A 21,680-nucleotide genomic window follows, 5' to 3' on the forward strand; every position below is an offset into this window, starting at 1 on the left:
ATTTCAAACAAAACTCAGTCTGAGCAGTGTAAACATTAATATTTTAGAAACAAGATCCACGGACTCGTAAATACAGTAGTTACATACACAGAATTCTAGGATAACAGACTAAACGAATAAAACACCACTGTAGTGAAGTCTGGATGTAAACCATTATGACCAAGTCACCCAGATAAGTGTTTGAAGGAAATGCAGTTGAAGTGCAATTGTCAGTACTTACGGGTATTTGGCTAGGTAACACCTAATGCCAACCTTGTCTTTAGGTCAGCCTTTTTAGGCTTTGCTGCTTGGTCATGTTACTTGGTCATGTAGCCTGGCTGTTACCAGACCAGGAACCAAGAGTGGCAACCTACCCAACTGTCCTTTTGTTGAGCTGTGGCAAATGTAATAACATACAGATGAAGAACCAATAGTTTGTCTCTAGCAGAAAGAACTGCTTATCATGGGAAGCATATGGGAGCCTGCCCATCATCTCGCAGCTGTCCAGGATAGGTGTACTAGGCATGTCAGAGGCTACATTCCTGCCTGCTCCTTTTAGAATCTGTATGTGGAGCTGTTGGCAAGGAATATGTCTAAACCCTTTTGAAACCTGCTTAATACCTTTGTTACTGCGTAGGCTTATCAGATTTCAGTACTTGAAGGGGTCTTATAAACAGGATCAAGGATTCTTTACTCGGGTAGATAATGATAGGACAAGGGGGAATGGCCTTAAACGAACAGAGAATAATTTAGACTAGCCATTAGGAAGTAATTCTTCACTGTTAAGGGTAGGGAGGCACTGGAACAGGTTGCCCAGAGAAGCTGGGGATGCCCCATTCCTGGAGGTGTTCAAGGCCAGGTTGGATGGGGCCTTGGCCAACCTGATCTAGTGGGTGACATCCCTGCCTATGGCAGCGGTTTGGGACTGGGTGATCTTCAAGGTCCCTTCCAACCCAAGCCATTCTATAATTGCTGGCATGTGCATGGGAGAGTTTTCTCTTAGAAGACCAGCTGGTTTCCGTTAGATGACTTTTGCCCTCCTCCTAGCATCAGTGTTGGAGCTGGAAGGGTTTGGTTGATTTGCCCATTATTGGGCAGCCTTAAAGGACCCCAACTATGTTAGCAGGACAAAAAGTTCTGTTTACACCTACTATAATCCCAAGTTGCAGGCTGGTGGATGGCTTCCCTGGGACAATGAGAAAGACTCTTGGGTCTCCTCCTTTCTTCTCTTATCTCAGACAAGGATGTCCAAAGTAATTTCGTACCTCTCAAATGAGTGTAACAAGAATTCTCTTTTTATGAGGGAGATGCAAATCAAGCCTGACTAATTTTTAATGGCTAATTAAAAGCTGCAACCTGCCAAGCATCTCAAAGTTCTCTGTAGTACCATTTCCTCATGTCAGAGCTAATAGAAGTTATTAAGTCTCTATCAAAAAACTTCATTTAGGGCTGTCATTAACATGCACCTCAAAGACAATATACCAGTACATAGAAACCATGTTGCTGCTACCTAGCCAGCCTTGAGGTAGGAAGTAGATTCACCATAATCATGAAAAATTAATACATGCATAGATCTTTTTAAAAATAAAATGTAATGTTATTTTAAATATAACTATTATGATCCCACTAAAAAGCAATGAGATTGAACTGTAACATCAAAGGGAGGCATAACATTTTTTAAAGTATTTTAATTGTTGGACTGTAAAGGAATACCTAATACATCTTCCCCCCCTACAAGAATAAACCTGCTAAAGGACATGTAGTAGCAATGCATGAACAAAACTAAGTCCACAAATGCACAGCTGGCATCATCAGCCATTGTAATTTAAAAGCAATCTAAGGGAAAAGGCAAAGGATTCTACCCAAGCAGCATTACAAACAAAATTACTAACAAGAAGTCAATTTAAAAAAAAAAAAAATCTATCCAGATTCAAATTACCTGCATAGCACGTGCATTTCCATGCCTTTCAGTGTGTTGGGGGCTAACATTTTGGTAGGTCTCTTTTTGGAAATTTACTGGTGTTCCTATTTTCCTCAAAAATTCTGTGATATACAGCCTATTTAGAACGTCCAGCAGCAATTGTTAGGTCAACCAGATATTCATCTTCACCATGGCCACCAAAAACATTCACTGTGTCCACATCTACGCAAGGTTGCTTTTCAGATGCATACTGCGATGTAAAGCAGCATTCTGACCTTTCCAGTGCAATGTCTCCTGCCCAGCACCTTCCAGAATTACAAGTCACACATCAAACTACTGTCATTTTGAAGAACTGTCTATATCAGCAAATACGTAAAAAGGAGAAACATGAATTACTACAAAAGGAAGATTTTTTTTTTTTTAATGAAACAAAGAAGCAAACACTTCACACTTCTGAAAACACATCACTTCTTGCAAAACGCTACTGCTTTACGCACAGGACACTACCAGCCTCTGTTCTACTTGACCAGTTCCTGTGCTTTTTCACTTTCCCTGATTCATAAGCAGGACATGAAGCTCATCTGTTACCATGTGAAAGAAATAAGGACCCACTCATAATGCAACAGTATCTAAACACTTACAGACCTTCTCATCTGTCTTCCATACTCCTAAAGCATTAAAAAAAAAATAAAAATGCTTTTGCCACCTGTGGTGTATCACTTACTACTTCTAATACTACTAATAATTACTAAGAATTTGTTGTCTAAACAAAATGTTCATAGTTTGCATTCCAGCTAGAATATTTGCAATAATGTATGCTCCTATATCCTGAAATTCATCACTTCTGGTAACTATGTTCTCCATGGAAAGGACCCTATACCTCTACATCTGTCATAAAGAGTATTGTCACAATGTATGATTCATCTAGAAATAATACAGTATAATACTTTTGTATAGTGCTTGTCCATCATCTAGGCACTTCACTACAACCTAGAATTAAGACAAGCAGTAAAAATCACACAAATTACATGAAAACGTTAAACCAAATACTAGTGACAGGCCATAATTATTAATTTAAAAAAAAAAAAAAAAAAGCTGTTTACACCCCTTTGAAGTAAAGGCTAAACCCAGAATCCTTCAAGGGTTTATGCACCAAGCTATTTCTAGACCACATCACTGATTTCATTGGGACTATTCACATTGTATAAAGTTAATTCTGAGTATCAGCCTTTGTAGAATCAGGATCTGCGTACGAAACATATCAAAGCTATCTAAGCAGAGTAACTGAAAATAAGATATATGTGTAAAAAAAAAATTATGGAAAACATATTTTTGGTTTTGTACACTGATAGGCTGCTACTGAGGTTTTTTTTTTTTTTTAAATGGGAAAGCCACTTGCTTGACAATTCACAGTGATGTTGCATTTTGGTATCTGTGATGGACCACTCTCTTAGAGGGAATGACTGTATCTAAGAAGCACAACTGAAATCAGTTATCATTACTACGCACCACAAGGTTGTGAATAAAGTAATGGTTTTTGAAAAGACAACATTGCCAAAAGCATTTGGCTTATCTGGGCAGTATTTTAGTTCTTCTTAACATGTAGGCTAGCTCTGAGAAGTAGAACTCTCACAACCCTAACAACTGAATTTTCACATAACTAAATAGTATCTCTCATATAAAAACAACAATTCCACAACAGCGCAGGTTCATCCAAAAACATGCTGCCTCTGATCTTCTACAGACTCTCAGTAACCCTTGTGCCCCTGGTTTTGTGCAGATTATCTGAGGATTTATTTTCCAGGAACAACAGTTCTAAGGGAGAACGGTTATCTGAGGTGCAGCTTATATGCATGAGAATGCAGACGCTGATGAAACACATGCCTCTTCTCCCTTCCAAGGCTGTAAGGGCTCTAGTACAGGAGCAGATAGACCAGAAGAGCAAAATAATCATTCAGAACACCTTTTATTCGTAGCTTACTCTGTTTCAGGTCAGATAAACAAGTATCATTCACTTCTACATCGTTGCTAAATTTGCAAGGCTGTTGTCATTTACTTAGTGGTATAGTTAAATAGTCAATGAATTATACTCTTTCTGTGATTTTTCATGACACCAAATGTTGTTCTTTGAGTAATCTCACCGACTTCAGAGTCAGGAGATGAGATGGCTGCACTGTGTTTACTGTGATAGCAGAAAACCAATATACTAAAAATAAGATTAGCAGAGATGAAATCATCTGCCTCGAAACAAACAAACAGACAAACAAAAATCTAAATGAAACTATGTTTTTTGTGGTTTTTCTTTTTGGTTTGGGAGGGGTATTTTGGGGGGTACTAAAGATGGATAACCAGATTTGTAATAAAGAAGTAAATTCTAAATGTGAATCTCTTGCAGTCTCTCCTTTTGGAATTCTGAGCGGTCTGGGTTTGTCAAAGAACGTCAGTGTGTACAATCAGCTGGAGTAGATGAAGTTTGAACTCTTGCAAGGTCACAGGTATTCACATCACCTCCAGCAGTATCAAAGTTTTAGAGTTAAGAAGAACTAAATCATTCCCATCTTTTCTTTTCAGTTCAGAGGCTTCCTTCTTGAGCTATGATAAGAACTAATCTCAGTGCTGGACAAAAGAATAAAGTCTGTAAGTTCTCATCTATCCCTACTAAGGTCTATTTAAGTGCCTCCCACTTTGGTACAAGCAACAAATGTAATTGCTTCATGGCCTGCGGGTGTTCATTTAACAAAAGAAGCTTTTGTGAATAAACCACAGGTGTTACCTTTCTTGATTAAAGTGAAATATGATGAAAGAATCTACAATATCAAATGACAAATTTACGAAATACTGATTAAATTGCCTTATTTAAGTAAATTGCATCTATTTAGGATAAAACATATACCACAGAAATGCAAGAGTTGTGTTTTCTCACTCGATACTTAAAGTCTCACATAACTATTCTTTAATCCTTTATTTATTAATTCAGAACCAAGAGTGACTAAAGCTTAGCAGATACTCTTTTTTAATGATCCAAATGCACCATTTCTCTATACTTATAAAAAATGGTCTTTATATTAAAGCTGCCAGGTATATAAAACCCAGCGATATTAATCAGCACAATATTTTTAAAATCAGTATACGCTTTTACATTTCTCTTTTCTGTGCTCGAAAAAGCTGTGAAATGGTAGCAACCACATTAGAAAGTATAGATGACACTGATTTAGGATCACCTAAGTATCACTAAAAAGCTGAATTCCCTAGAATTTAGGACTTTTTAAAAGAATATAACAGAATGAGTGTACCTTTAGCATTTTCCTTTTACTTACTGAATGGTTTAAGCTGCTTATGAATTAGACATACTGTACTTAGCTCAGTTGGTTTAAACACATATATTAAAAAGAGAATATTATGAACTTGGTCCAGATTATTATGACAACAATGAAACACTAATATGTTTTTCTACAGAAATTAAATGTACTGTGACAAAATATATTAATTAATTCCCTAAGGTAACAATTGTTTAAAACCTAAAACAATTGGGTTTAATAGAAAAAATATAAAGATATGAAGACTTGTCCATCTTTAAGTTTTGAAATAAATTATTAACCAATATTAAAATCACATAATCTTCAATGGTAGCAATGTTAACATATGCTACAGGTAAACTTTATATAGGAAGCAGACACAGACACAGACACAGATTTCTAGGTTGGAAGAGACCTCAAGATCATCGAGTCCAACCTCCGACCTAACACTAAGCACTCCACTAAACCATATCGCTAAGCTCTACATCTAAACGTCTTTTAAAGACCTCCAGGGATGGTGACTCCACCACCTCCCTGGGCAGCCCGTTCCAATGCTTAATAACCCTTTCAGTAAAGAAGTACTTCCTAACATCCAACCTAAAACTCCCCTGTCGCAACTTTCGCCCATTCCCCCTCGTCCTGTCACCAGGCACGTGGGAGAACAGACCAATCCCCACCTCACTACAGCCTCCTTTAAGGTAACTGTAAAAAGGTACATAAACTTAGATTTGAATTTGAAAGACATTTTTCTCCACCTTGCAAGCATACCAGTTGAGTGTTCTTTAATAAACAAATTTTGGGAAGTTGTTACAGTAATTCATCAAAGCATTTTTTGGTTATTTTATACATATATATATTTATTTATTTTATTTTTACCATTGTTGTTCCTTCTAAACTACATGTAATGCACAGATAGTTACTGATATTCCTTTGCTAACTTATTTTGGAACTTAAAAATTTTATTACTGCACTCACTGTTTTATGGGAAAGATCACAGAATTTTCAGATCAGAAATATATGTGCCAGTTAAATGAAGGCAAAATATATTGTCTTTTTTGATTGTGTTAAATAATAATTGAAACACGTGCATGTATTGTTTGCTTTACCTCCATAAATATTCTCATTGCATATTTGGATGCAGGGCTGATTGTTAAATATGCTGATCCAAATCAGCCTGAAAGGCTAAATATCTAATCTTAAAAAATTGGCTGCTGCAAATTACAATGTAAATTATAAATCATCATTCCTTTTTTAAAAATATTACCACATCTTAATTAAGATTAGTAAAAGTTGTAAGCAAATACTAAGGTCAAAAACAACATCCAGACTTCGCAGATACTCAGGTCTATTTTCACAACCTCTCTCTTTGCTTTAAAACAATGGTTCTCTTTTGAAAACAAAATCATTCTATTAGTGAAAAATTTCCTAAGCTTTTAGTCCACTAGAGTTAGGAAATTTATGGGTTTTATTGCATGTTCATAGGCCAAAACTTTCAAAACCAAATCTAACTACATTTAGGAACTCCTGAGAAAAAAAAAATCAAAATATTTACATGAATCATCAGTCCAGACTACTGTTAGCTTTCTTGGTTCACAGAAGTTTGATATTTTGGAAAAAAATGATTACATACACAGCAAAGATTACTTACTTACCCATTTGCATAGATTTTTTTACACTATAATCATTAAGAAGGATTTGATTCTTTTCTTCTCTGGAAACCAGATGACATAACAGAGCTACCCTAGAGTGTAGAGTTGAGAACAAAAAACCTACTGGTTCAAACACCAGCTGGAACGTACTGTTTGCAACACAAAACACATTACCACCACTGTCGTGCTTTGGGCAAAAGCATACATGTACAAAGTCATCTATCTAAAGCCTGGTACCAACAAAAGCCTATAAATGTTCTAAGCAGTGTTAAGGAATCTTAAAAGTTATCTTCTGCCAGCTCCATTAGGAGTGATATGAATCTCTGTCAGTTCATCCAAGGCCTCTGCATGATCTCTGCCATTTAAGAGAGTCAGAAGGCATTAGCTAATAAGTATGGAGGGGAGGAAGGAAATTGGTCCTGAAATTGGTCCTTCACTCAGACATGGACATGATATAGGCAGACTTGTCCTCAAAATCTACAGTGAGACCTTGATTAGTTGGTTTCATCATCCTGAACAGCGTCCTAGAAGTTATTACTAGACTTGGATGAGAGGAATAATGGAATCAGAAAGTCTTGTGGGTTCCAACTGACATAAGCAGTAGAGCAAAGATTGTATTCCAGAGAAGAAAAGCATCTAGTGTGGCAAATTCAGAAATCAGTGATCTTGAAACAAGCTTGCCTTGAATCAACGCCAAGGAGATTTTTTTTTTATGGTTTTCCTTCAGGAACGGACTGGCTGAACAGAAGACCCAGGGCTAAGTGTCCGGGTCCCAGCACTACCCTTCCCCTGCCCTGGCATAGCTGCCTGCCCTCCAGAGCAGCTGATGCGGTGCAGGTGCAGCTGTCTCATCTCGGGTCAGACCATGGGGAAGGAAGAGATGTTTGAGAAAGAGATCTAAGACACCTCAGCGGGGACTCTTCCAGGAGCAGCATTTAAGCTGAGCCTGCTTCTGCTGGTCCCTGCCTGAGCTACATCGCTGTGTCAAATCAGAGGTGCCACTCCTATGTTCTTGAGATAGCAAAAACAGAACTTCAGGGGTAAATACCAATCCACTTGAGCAGAAGAAAACCTGGAAATACAGTGAGAGGATTGATAGTGTTCTCTGAGTTTCTTTTCCCCTCAATAACTTAGTTTTAACAAGTCAATATTTTAATTAAAATTACTTCTCTGATTTGAGATTAGCTCTAGTTGTGAACTCCCTGTACTTGGGATATGGAGGGATCTGCAAACTGAACAAAGCTGCCAACTAAGCAAATTGGCCCTCCTTTCCCAGCAGATGTTTAGCATAACTGCTGCTTAATTTATAGTGTAACTTTCTCTCCAGCCCCTAGAATATGTTATGCCTCTAGCATGCTAGAAGTAAGTAGAAGAGGGATGGGACAGGAAGGAAGCAGGATGTTTCCATTCTCCAAGCCAGCAACTATTAAAACTTAGATTACTGACATACTAAACCATGAGCGTAAACTAGCTATTAAGACACTAAGGACAAAGGAAAAAGAACCAGTGTTTTGAGAAATCCATTTTTTTAATTGCTATTTAGGATATTTACTCTTCAGTGTCTTAAGTTGTGCACCCAAATACTGTAGTGCTGTGTAGTGATTAATATATTGTGTTGTTTACATTAACATTACGTTATTCTCAGTACCCATATAATATCCTTACAGCATTTGACAAGGACCGTGTAAGAGTTAATAGCACTGCGTAAGACCACTTCTGTGGTCTGCAAACATAGTAAGATGCATTATCTTCAGAATTATGTTAGCTCTAGAGTTAACCACAGGATGAGGAGATGCCATCTCCGCAACGAACCTCATTTTAGCACAAGGTAAACACACTTCCCCCACATCAGCTAGTCTCACAGCATTAGTGGTGTGTTGTGATTGATTACCAGCAGAGTGTTGCTGAGATATGGATTTGTATCTCAGCTTTTTATCGCTATGACTTGCAAAAGGCAGTTCCTTATTTACAGACCCTAGCTGTATTAAGTGACATTATTAGGTACTACTTTTGTTTAAGTGACACAAAGGCTTAGCATATTGGTGGTTTATGACATACAAGCTGTTTTAATCTGATGATTAACCCCTCACTTTTTCAATTTGTAAATAGGCGCTACAGCACAAGAACATATGGTACTAAAGAAATTAAAGCTAAAGTAAATGGCATTAAAACAAATTCAAATATAACAATAGAATACTTGATCTGAATTATAAACCCGAGTCTGTATTAGACTTTAAAACAGGAAATAAAAAAAACAAATATGAATATGAACCTTTCAAAAAGAATTTAAGACCATTTCAGGGTTTTACTGTGATTGAATAATTTCCTTACTAACCCACATTATTTAAATTTAATAATGAAATGAGTAAATCAGTACAGAGATTTTTAAATAATTGAAATCAGGTTTGAACACCATGTTACTAAAAATTAGTTGTCTACCTTTGTAACTTCTGGGTTTGTACCACATTTCTTCTGATCCAGTAAAAATACGTTATGCATTCTTAAATGTTTAGTATGGTAAATACACTTGATATCTATAAACACCAGCATGGAGCACGAAATCCCAGAAGAACCCATAAAAATTGCTAGCCTAACGCTTATACTCCATACCAAATATCAGTAAAAGGGCAATAAAAATAAATTTCTTAAATTTGTAACAGTATAACAGCTTAATCAAAAAAGGAATCTTATTCTACTTTTCATGTAAATATAAGATTTCTCCCATTATTATCCTGTGGATAAGCACCAACCTCTAACATATGAAGTATCACGTACCATAAATGGACCAGAGTAGAGATATTCCTAATTTACTTGAATTTTAATCTAAACACATGCTTAACTTATACATAGTTCCATCTGTTTGTAACCCAACAACAACTACATCAGAGACAGATTTTTGGTACATCCTTACACGTAGTTCAATCTGGCAAAAATGTTTTTCCTTGTATGACATATTGCTTTGGCTAAGCATAGCAGTGAACGTATTTTTATACCATCATAAAGATTTTCACATAACTGCCACTGCTATATTGCATTTCTTTTCTACTGAAATACTCCTTTTCAGAGCAACTTACTCAACTTACATGGGATTTTTTATTTCTCATTGTTATTGCAGTTTGGAAGGTTTGTGTTAGTTTCTTGTTTTAAATCTACAGGTGTCTACTCAGTTGTTTGCAGCAAGACAGTATCTCATCTGTGCAACTTCACAGAGAACAGGTTATAGACAGAGCTCACCATTCTTCTATGGACAGGTAGAAGCCACCCTGAGAAGTGTACTCATGGATGAAACAGGAGTGGAAGCAGGATCTGATTTTACCAATCTCTTAGGCTTCAGGATGAGGAGCATGTACAATAGCATTTCTAAGCACAGAAAATCACTAGCTTAAAATCTGTAGAATAGGCCAACACTAACTAACCTCCAGTCAATGCACACCAAACAAGTCCTGCTAACATGAGGATAAGGAATCTCCTTTGTGGGTGACAAGCCAAGCAGCTGCTGCTTAGAGGTGCTTTCACTTTTAGCTGTGGTGAGTATGTTACATTGCCATTAATCTGGCATCGCCAATAACTGGCTAACTTGTAATACCTATTGGTCGACAAACACCAGCTAAGGACAAAGCAGAGGTAAGAACTGCCTAATTCAATAATATTTCTGACATCTGATACTCCGTATTTACTGTAATGTTTGCAAACATGTCAGCATCTATTCACTATCACTCTGCAAAACAAGAGACAAGTTAGTCAGGAAAAGCTAAGCAGTTCACTGTAATAATAACAAACAATTCTCTGACCTTACACGTTTTTGATTTAGTACATTCAAGTATCACTCAGAGATTTGTCATTAAAAGAAGCAATTAGTAGCCTAATACAAACAACAAAACTCATGACAATTTCTAGTCTGCTCACTTAAAGTGTGCCTGAATTTCTCTGACAGCTAGACACCCTAGGCAGCGCTTCTGGCCATTTGGGATCCAGCCAAAACCTTTCCTCAGAGTTTCTACAATCTTTTTTTCAAAAACCTGGCTCAGATTAATTCTTCTCAAAGAAGTATCAACAAAACAAAGCACAAGTTCTCTGTCCAACTGCGGCTGCTATTTGCTTTGAAGAATTTTGTGTTTGAATTCAATGTGCATAGCATTGTGATTCACTAAACCAGGGGGTTTCATTAGGCAATTCCCTCCGGATGGATACGTATCACTTCTCCCCCTCAAAAAGAACAGAATCACTGAGTGAGTAATACACTGTAACTTATGAGCATAAGGTGCAGATACCTATGTTGAAAACACCCTCTTCCATAAAGTAAGCATCTCCTGAACAGATGGGAAGACCTACCTCACCAACAGCCATTAAGGATATGAGGAAAACAGACCTGCATTAACAAACTCAGGTATTTCCAGTTGGATCATCTCTCCCCCTAGTTACAAGTTATGATGCAAGAACTACAAAACCTTGCATATCACTTCTTAGCTGGATTGCCACACGTTAGCGTTTATGAAAAACATTCACAGGAAAACAAGAAATGGACTCCTGCATTCCTCTTCCTCTCATTCTCTTTACACTTTATATTAAAATTGGAGACAAGAAAACTACGGTAGAAATTGTTCCACTGGATATTCGTTTGATTACCTCGGGGTTTCCAGAAAGGCTGACATCCTGTTAAGTACAAACCTTGCCTGAACTTCTGTAAGACTTTTTAGGACTAAGACAATTGAGGAACAAGATGCTCAAGAGGAATTCAGTTTGCATCTTTTACAGAAGAATACAGGCTTTCATTTCAGGTCCTTCTGCTGGGAAGTGTTTTTGGTTTTGTTTTCCATGGTTAAACAGTAACACAGTTTGATTTATGGAAAATGGAAATGATTTATGGAAAAACACCCTGTCCTCCCCTTCAACATGTAACAGAGAATGAGTTTCTTTTTTCTGTCCATGAGCAACAGAAACGTAAATAGAAGCTCCAGTGGTACTGTTACTCAATCAGAAGGGCAGATTAGAGGTAGGTCCTGCCTCAACACTGGAATGGAAGAAATAACAAATTCAGCCCCTCAAGACAGGGTATGAATCCTGTCTTTGCTTTCTGCTTCCAAGTCTTGACTACACCCTGACAGCAAATCTACCTGCAATGTTGACAATTTTTCCATTGATTTCAGTATGTACAGACTCCACCTCAACTCTAAACTATCTCAACTGCTTGACAGAAGTGAAGCAAGTGTACCTGAAGGAATGCTGGTGAAGTTGGCAGTCTTTAGGGTAGCTAAACTCTTAAAAGGATTTATCCATCATAAATTATAGCTGGTTGCAAGGAGCAGTCCGTGGACAGCTGTGCAAAACCTAATATTTCTACCTCAAGATACTGAATGGAGGTAATAGTCAAACATGCTTTTGGAAAAGAAAACACCTCAATTTTTCTGTGATAATGATTTCTGATGATTTTTCTAGTGATAGCCTAGAAAGTTGCTGAAAATCTTTAAGCGTTAGGAATAATTTTTTCCTTTTTATTTCATCTCGTTACTTGATTTTTTTGACAAGTTAGGAATATAGATATTCTAAAATAATTTTGAAAGAAAAATCCTCAAAGGTATTGCAGAGACAAAATTTTCACTTTTTAGTGTTTAATATACAGTTTTGCCCTAAGACCAAACCCTTGAGTCTGTCATCTGTACAGGGCTTTATGCAGGGAATTGCAGAAGACGACCAGGGAAGAAGGCCTAAGCAAAGGGCAGAGCAAAAATACACCCGCATACAATTCCTATAGAGACAAAAGACACTGAGAAAGCTTGCCATAAACAGAGTTTACAAGCTATATTTTACTGTATACATAGAATAACTTATGAACATCATACTGTATGACTTATGATACTTTGACATTGCAAATCCTTTACAGCCTACCAGGCCTACTTATAATGTAATAATTTATTTACAAATCAAGAAACTAATACTTACATAGCTGTGACTCTTAAGGAAATCTGAAGGGTTGCTTGTGCAGACTTTATCCCCTTCCAAGCCAATTACTCTTTTACAGATATTTGATTTGGGGTCATTAGGGCTTTTCGCAATTACAATATCTCCTCTGGGAGGGAAGAACAGAAACAAAAACAAACAAAAGAGAACTCTAATTACAGAATATTTGGCTGAACACATGTATCAATGCACGTACTCCAAAATTATTCCCATATATTAAAGACATTTCTTTCTCATGAAAGTTCTTGTCTGGGATTTTGGTTTCTTCAATGAGTTTTACTCAGGTGTAACGCAACCATACTTGGAGAGTCTCTCTGGTATTTAAATTACTTACAAAACTTTTGGACTACTTTTTAATTGGCAATGCTCTGAAGAAATGCAAGTCATTTAACTTGATCCTGTTGCTAGTATATATGGAAGAGATTTCAAATTCCTGTATGTCATTGTCCAAATGTTTTTCTTTCAGTGGAACCTCAAATGCCTGAGTTTGCAGGCATTGTTATATTACTTTTGCCCTCTGATTATATACATTAGATCATGCAATGAAACATCCCACAGCAAAACAGGCAAGAGCCTGGAGACTGCTGTGCTCTATAACATAATCGTAATGACATTTGATAAACTGCACTTATACTATTTGATCACTTTTCTAACATCGTATCTGAGCACAGCAAAACCCACAGCTTGATTTATAAGACAAAACTGCTTAGAGAAATTACATTCACACAGAACAGTTTTAGGGAAATAAGGGGGGGAGTGGAATTTCTGTATTTTTTTTGGACAAAGCTGGGAAAGGGACTTAGACTATATCCTAAATAAGGTCTGACAAGTCACAATGAGAGATTTATGAAAAATTACATTTCAGAAGCAGAAAAATATGTGAAAAATAAAGGGTGGATAGAGCATAGCTATTGACAAGGCCTGCCAAACTAAATGTACAATCTAGTCACAGCAAAGGAGCATACTTTCGAATGCAATAAAAGTGTCGGCTAAGGTTCTCCGAAAAGACAATATCGGAATTTTGAATTGTTGGTTCCATTGAAGGTCCAGAACACTGCAAATTAAAAATAAATGAGAAAAAAATTACTATTTGCCAATTACCTTTATCTAAAATAAAGAGTTTTCAAATTACTTGCTAATAAATTATAATAGGTGTAATGCAAAACAAACAATTAAAAAAATGAAATCCTCTGAGGAACATTTGATATGTTTAAAAAGTGAGGACAGCCTCCCAAGCTCTTGTAACTCTGTTACAGCTCTGGGTTAGCTTAAAATTGGTCCTGAACTGCGCTAGGTGCTATGATTTCCTGAGGACATGTTTCAGCACCTTCTCTGCAGGAAATTTTTAGAAGCAGCGCTCAGAGCTCTGCCAGCTCACCCTCTTCTTCGGCCTCTGTAAAAGAAGCGCTGCAGAAGCTGCAGGAGGAGCTCTCAGCCAAAATCCATTATATCCAGCTGCTAGGTTTAGAATCTGGGAAAGGCAGGGGGGTAGCATAAAACATCCAGAAATCTGCCCAGCGTTGGGAACAATAGTGTTTTCTATGGCATTTTGTGACTCCAGCCTTTCTGAAAGAACATACTCTTTGCAAAATGCTTACTCATATTGTTTCCCATTTGCTTCAGTGATGCCTGAAGCAATAAATTGCATAAAATACATAACTTTCTTCCCTTTTTTTTCAAGGAAGGAAAAGATAGACCTGCCTCCAATAACAAAAAGTACAGAATTATTGAACACACTTTGAAAAAGCTTTAAAAATGAAGAAAACTGAAACAATGGCATTTTGACATAAAACAGTTTCAGTATTATAGTTTTATTTCATAGAAAACATAATTTCCCTTTAGAGATCATGAAAACGAAAAGTTACCACAACAACTCCTCCAAGGTACTCAAAGGCACAATGTGCTATGCAGCCGTATTGCACAGTATACCCAAGAAATCGAAAGGTTTTTCCTAGGGCATTGCGAAACATGGTACAGTGCTACGTCCTTCAGCTGGTTCTAGTCTATATCAAAACAGAAGAACATCATTCATTTGATAACAAACAACATAACATTAATAAAACTATCTTTTGCATCTAACAACCAATGGACAGTATTTCTAAAAGAACAGTGAATAAAAACAAAATAATCAGATATATCTGAAGAAATGAAAAGCCACCAAGTTACTCATCTGTTAATGCCGACATCTCCACGTGTACAATTAATCGCCGCTCTCCCCAGCTTATTAGTAAGATTTAGGTGAGTAGGCGCTCAAACAAACAGAGAAGAAGAAACTGCAAACAAAATGAGAAACACTTTGCGAGGCTACAGAGATTAATGGGAGGGAGTGGTGACCATACTCTCCGCTGACTCAGCTGGACTTCTTTTGTTGGAATTTACGGACAGGCTTACCTGCCCTGTGTCTAGGTACCTGCAAGAGCTGTGAGAACATCCTCTCCTCCACCAGGCTTGGCTGAATGGAAGCTAGAAAGCTCTGATCCCACCTTTGAACACAGGCTCTCCCTTCCTGCCTGGACTACTACAGCCTACTGTAAAGCACACGCAGCTGGAGACTTAAGATGTCTATTAAATGACACTTGTGAGGTTTGTTTTAATCGCATGAAGACAGTACAGCTAAAATCACTGTGATTTTGTTGTTTTCAAGCACCGGTATTTAAAGCTGAACACTCAACAGCAAAACAGAGAAGCATCTGACCAGCTGAAGTGACCTGAAGCTATTTCACAACTGAAATCGCATTGACAGAAAACTGGAATAATCGAGTAGCCAACCAAGACTTTACAAGTGACCTGACAGCCATTCAAATGAAAAAAGGCTTGAAGAACTACACGAAATTTAGGATAATAGAGTTGTGAATGGCTTGCCAATATAAGACTGTTTATGCTAGAAAAGACCATGGTTGTTGATAGGAATTCTAGAGTTTTTGCAGAGTTTTCTTTTGATTAGACTTTCATTACCAGAACATTTACATATAAAATTAAGGCATTAGGTCTTTCTATTCTTAGACACAGTACAGTGGCATATGTTCTGTAGCACATTAAAGGACTCTGTAAATACCTTTTGACACCCTCGCCCAAATATTTAAATCAAATTCTGATGACTAACTGAAATTACTGCAACACTAATCTGACTAAAATGTTCCTTACCCCAATATTTAAGATTTTTTGATATACCTTTTTTTTTTTTTTTAAGGAAGTGGAAGACACGTGCTTTAGTAACTGAAGCAAGTTTTACATTCTGAAAGAAATCTGTCCCCCTTAAACTCATTATCAGCTTCACCGTGAATTAAAACCCCAACAAGACTTCTCTCCTACTTATTTACTAAGATGGGTCAATAGAGCTTGCTAAACAAACACAGTAGTTTAAAGAGGAACCAAAAAATGCTGCAGGTATTGTGCGGCCTACTTGACAGTGAAGTAAAGACCTCCCTTTCTATATTTCATGATGTTTCTCTATTTAAATGCAGAAATGTAAAAGCATTTATAGTTTTACATCCATAGCACTCTCTAGAAGTTAATAGGAGTTCTGCCTGAATGCAATCAAAAGTGGCTTTTGATTTTTGCATTTAGTATTCATTTATAGGGAAAAGATAAGTGCATTCATGGGGGAAAACATTCTCTAGCAAGCTCACTTCCTTGCTCCGAAAAGGATTTACTTGGTTTTTATTATATAAAAGATCCCCAGAATAAATGTACTTGAACCAATCTGTGATTCATCACCCTTAATCTTAGCTACAGAGTTTCACAGTAACACAAAAGATAACTGAAAACAAAAAAGTCTAGAAGTGCTTCATTAGCACGTGCAGTGCCTCACACATGGCCGGACACCTCGGAGAACATGCAGCAGCCACCCTGGAAGCTAACGGCACTGCCAGCACAACTTCACTCCAGGCTCCCAAAAAAGCAATTTGCTCTTCTCGACCCAGCACACTATGAAAAGTACGGACCAACCCAGAAACACCAGAAACACTGCAAGCCCAGAAACGTTTCACAGGTGATGAAAGGCAGATCGAGTGACGGCAGATCGATGAGCATTTTACAACTAGCGTGGATCAATGACCACAACGGGCTTGTGAGAGAAGCACATCGATGCTTCCTAACCGCCTGCTAGAAAGACCATCTCGCATTACGTCTCGGCTGAGGCAGACAAATACTGCACAGCCATACTGTCGTTCAGATCCATGCTACTCAGAAACACCATATTAGTACATTAAGACACCACAAAATTGGGCCACCCATGGATACCACAGGTAGCGAGGAGCGGTATGCACCTTGCATTACACTCGTGCCAAGGGAACGGTAATGACAGACCCCCAGGAGAGAACTCCTAAACCTCTCTCCTGCCAACAGTTACAAGGCTGTAACCAAAACATGTATTTTTCCATACAAAACCGCAAACCAATTCTATATGCCTGTCCAACAGGCACATACTTCCCCCCATGGTTACACTGAACACACACACTTCTCCCTGTTGTCTCTGAGTAAATCTGAATTTGAAGGGATGGGTTTGTCAGTTATTCTGGGAAACACAGGGTCCGACAGAATGAGCGCTACCCTACTGCTACAGCTGCCATGATACCAAGAGGATAGCAAATGAGCCAAGAGGTCTCAAATTTGGCTCCCCGTTCTCTTACTAATGGGCTCCCAAAGATTCTGCAGTGGGGAAGCTGTATTAAAATAAATTCTCAATCTGTGAGACAGGGATGTCACCAGTCCCAGTTTACACATGTGGCACAATGGAACTTTTTGAAATACTCAGGTTTATCAGATGTTCATGATAATGACCAAAAAATTCTTAGCTCTTATTTGAGGCTTAACTTTTATTACTGCTCAGGAAAGTTCATTTCCAATTAAGGCACACATGCAATACCTAGATGATACTCTTTGAAACTAGTAAGATAACTTCAGAGCTTCTTTGTTTTTAACGTTAAGATCCATCTTCAGACATGTAATGTTCATTCCACAGACCACAGGATAACAACAATCCTGAAAATTTCCATATAGTTTTAAGTAACAACTTCCAGTTAACACATGAATGGTTGTAGAAAGTCCTGTCCAAAACCAAACAAACAAAAACCCCATGACCTCTAGAGGTTTATTATTAAAAAATAAACACAGAACATTTATCTCACAATTGCTTTAGCTTAAGTACCAGTAAAATATAATTGTTTCCTCAGAAAACTATTTATTGGTACATTTTTTAAACGATGCTATATTATTGATCACAAGCAGCTAAATGGCTGAACGTTTTTCCACATCACACAATTCATTTTAATACAAAGTCCTGTCAGTGGGCACCTCCACCAGATACAACATGAGGCCATTAAGGACAATAAACCAAATGATTTAAGTCACAGGCCCCTTGAAAACTTAATGGGTCTGTTGTATAAACATCCTTATCACAGACCCATCGACGTAAAACCTGTTGTAATTACTTCCAGGTACTACCTACTACTTACAGAGTAGGCAATGTAAAATTTTATACTGAAACAGACACTGTTTTTCTAATGAAAATAGACATTGATTTTAAAAAGTTATGCACACACATTTGTCATGTAGAATACAATTTGCTTGCTTGACAAGAACTACGTATTTTATCTCCTGCAGCAAATAAAATGCAAAATCAAACTCCTACTCTACTGTTCACTTCTTCTTACGTCGTCTACGCTTTCGTCATTTTATTTTCTTGTTTGTTTGTTTATAAAATTAATCACAGCTAGCAGGGTAGAAATCACTTTGAGCCTCATGAATGACATCCAAGAGATGGGAAGGGATTAGTCCTCAGTTGCTGCCAGTTATAGCGCCAGGTGGCTTTTTCTGCAGTGAAGGTGTTACCGATAATCCCATTACATTGGTACTAAATCTTGCAGACATCAAAATTATCACCAAGGTTCCTTTTCATCCCATCCTTTCCAAATGACTGGAAGTCGCTTCACCTGAAAGAAGTCAAATCCACATGCAGCTGCTGTTTTAGCAGCCAGTGGACTCCCGGAGAATGCCAATCGTGATCCAATTTCGCTGTGCTGGTGGCCCCCTATTCCCTGTCCAATAATACATCTGTTAAAAAATCCTACAGCTACAAATCAAGTTTAATCCTACCAGGGACCTCATGTTGGTCTTGTCTTCCAAAAAGGCAGCAGGTTTTACCGTCTATCTCTGCTAGTGTCTAGGGAATACTCTTTAAATCCCAGCCCTACTTAGAAGAATAAGCTAAGGATCACAAAACATGACCTCAAAAACCCTGATATGACTATATTCTGACCCAGAGGCATTCATTCTAGGTGAAGATTAGAACTTTGCATAATAAGATTACACAGCAAGTGAATGATATCAAGGGACTATCCATATGCAGCCGCCTGGTTTTCTATAGACAGCCTGTGCTCTGCAATATGCAGCGCAGACGAAACAGAGCTTGGTCTTTCTAGCTGAAATAAAATAGATTCACATAAATTAGTTGGCCATTTCCAGATTCCTAAATCCCCTATTACATCTTTTATTGACAGCTCCTGTGAGGATAGCACAAATGTTATTCTCTTTGTATTTTTGCTTCAGTAACAATCACGCTCTGAGTGAAATATAGGTAGGTTGTCTAGAAATTAACATCTTGTTTGCTGTAATCTTGGATTACAATTAACTGTGTACATAATAAAATTAGGAAACCAATCAGTGGATTTATCATTTCCAGATAACCGATGGCACAGTTTAACACACGGTGCCAAAATTTTAAATACAGGAAGATCGAAGTCATAGCCAATGAAAATATGGCTAAACAAATTATTGGCCTTGATACCAATTAGATTTTTTCACTATAATAAAACATTTCCAGTCACACTTGATTTATATAATACTAAATTCTGAATTTTCACAGAATATTTAGTGATAATTTATCAGATTTTCCTCAGCTAATAGAAACACATCTGTTGCATTCTCCTCTCCCCACCAGACATCTTTCTTCTCACAATGTAATCCTATAACTTGCACCATGTTTTTCCCAAAAGGTTACTCTGAGACTATTACTAAAAAAGTCCAAAAACCCCAAAGCAAAAAAGAACATACGATGATTGGGCTATTTAAATATTTTTGTTGGAGCTGGCAATAATATAAATTTAGCTATTTTTAAAACCTCTTCATGAAGTTAATGTAATGTGTGCTACAAGAGTGAAAGGTGTACGTCATGTTTATTGAGAAATTTTAATTATGTTAATATACGTATTTTAAATATGTTAATTATACTCATCTGAGGATTCTCAACACCTAAAGGAAAACAAGGAACCATTTTCAAATGATCTTTCTGTGCACGGGGTCAAGGAGAACTTGACTTGTATTTCTAGCTGTTGTTTTTCTCTAGAAGATGCACTAGATACAGTCTGGCAAATCTGAAAAAACTTGGGTGCTATTCTGGAAGGTTTATTTTCCCACATTATCTCTACTAGGCACCAACAGTTTGTCTTCAACAAGCGCTCCTTCATCTACTGTTCTCAAGCTGACAAATAGCTCAATCCTGTAAACAGAAATTCACATAATGCAATCCTCTTGTGTTAAACAACTAGAGACTACCTACATGAGAATGAACAATTTTTCAAAACAGATTTCAAGCAGTTCTCACTGATTCTCTCTACCTTTGGGAGGAAAGTCCTAACAATCCCACAACCCTGCATAAAATGCTGTGTTAATGGTCAAATGCATTTCTGGGCTTCTATCTTTCTCTGCAACTCCATATATACTCATCTTTGCTGAACAGCAAAATCCAAACAGTTGAGCAAATGCATGGTCATATGTGGCAAGTCTGAGCCTCTGAGGAATGCTGAAATTTTCACTTAACAGTTTCCTGTAACAACATCAAAGTTAGGACATGGATGCCAAAGCTCTGATAGACAGCACAGTCCCTTTGCTGGTGAATGAGAAAAATACAGTGTCTATATCACAAGGGTCAAGTAACTATTCTGAGCTATACTCATTTATCTTAAATTTCAAAACAAACTACCTTCTTGAAATATTCATGGACATATGGAGTAAGTGTGTGAAATGTATGTTAATTAACTAAGACAAAGAGTTCCAAGTCCCATTTTCACATTGGCTACTTAAACTATGACCCTACAGAAACCTAAGGTGTCCATGGCTCACATGTCCCATGCACTTCCACTGCTGACACACCTCTAAGCATACGCAGCTATTTTTGGAAACACCATTCAAAGCAGTGAGTAGCAGTGGGGTAATTAATTTCCCTATGCACTAACAAATAAAAAGACTGTTTACTTAAAATATCTGCCATTACAAACAGGATTGCTTACTGGTAAAAACACCACAAACAAACCAACAATAAAACCGTTCACATAAAGCAGCCTATTTACATACACCGCCACAAAAACTGTTTACAAGGTGTCTTAGTCTTATCCCCACTGTTAGTCTCAGATCAGTACGTTACTGCTGAAGAGCACTCCACAGTAGTTTATTAACACAGAAATCATACAGCATGAGATCTTAACATAAACAGTGAATCATTAAACATTTGAAAAATACATAAGAAAAAAAAAGAGTTTTGGCACCAGCAGAAAATATAACAGCAACAATCTTTCTGTATTTCTTCATCAATACTTCCCAGTTACGAGCATCACCTTCTAATGAAATGTGCATACTCTGCATTTTAAAAAAAAGTGTTAAAAAACAGGAGAAAAGAAACACAGACAAAAGTGAGCTTAGTATTTACATTTTCAAATTACCTGAACAGAAGAAAACTGCAAATCAAATGCTGCTATTATTCTACAAAAATTTTGATGGCTTACCTAAGTTGCTTTTTAGATAAGAGGTTCAAAATACACGTGTATGGATTCAACTTCCTATTCTTCACAATACAAACTGTATTGCATGTGAGTTCATGTG

General features: G+C 37.3%; 1 protein-coding gene across 2 annotated transcripts in view; it reads right to left on the reverse strand.

The window, feature by feature from the left end:
- IMMP1L (inner mitochondrial membrane peptidase subunit 1) overlaps positions 1 to 21,680 on the reverse strand; it is a 37,056-nt gene that overhangs the window by 4,416 nt on the left and 10,960 nt on the right. The window contains exons 2-4 of one of the 2 annotated variants that reach the window (XM_040560494.1): positions 14,669 to 14,806; positions 13,769 to 13,857; positions 12,786 to 12,912 (exon numbers count right to left, since the gene is read on the reverse strand). In XM_040560494.1, coding sequence (XP_040416428.1) covers positions 12,786 to 12,912; positions 13,769 to 13,857; positions 14,669 to 14,773 — 321 coding nt within the window. In that variant the 5' untranslated portion in view covers positions 14,774 to 14,806. The remainder of the gene's footprint in view (positions 1 to 12,785; positions 12,913 to 13,768; positions 13,858 to 14,668; positions 14,807 to 21,680) is intronic. The other variant, XM_040560495.1, reaches the window with a different exon arrangement.

This window comes from Cygnus olor, chromosome 5 (assembly GCF_009769625.2).
Source record: "Cygnus olor isolate bCygOlo1 chromosome 5, bCygOlo1.pri.v2, whole genome shotgun sequence".
NCBI lineage: Eukaryota > Metazoa > Chordata > Aves > Anseriformes > Anatidae > Cygnus > Cygnus olor.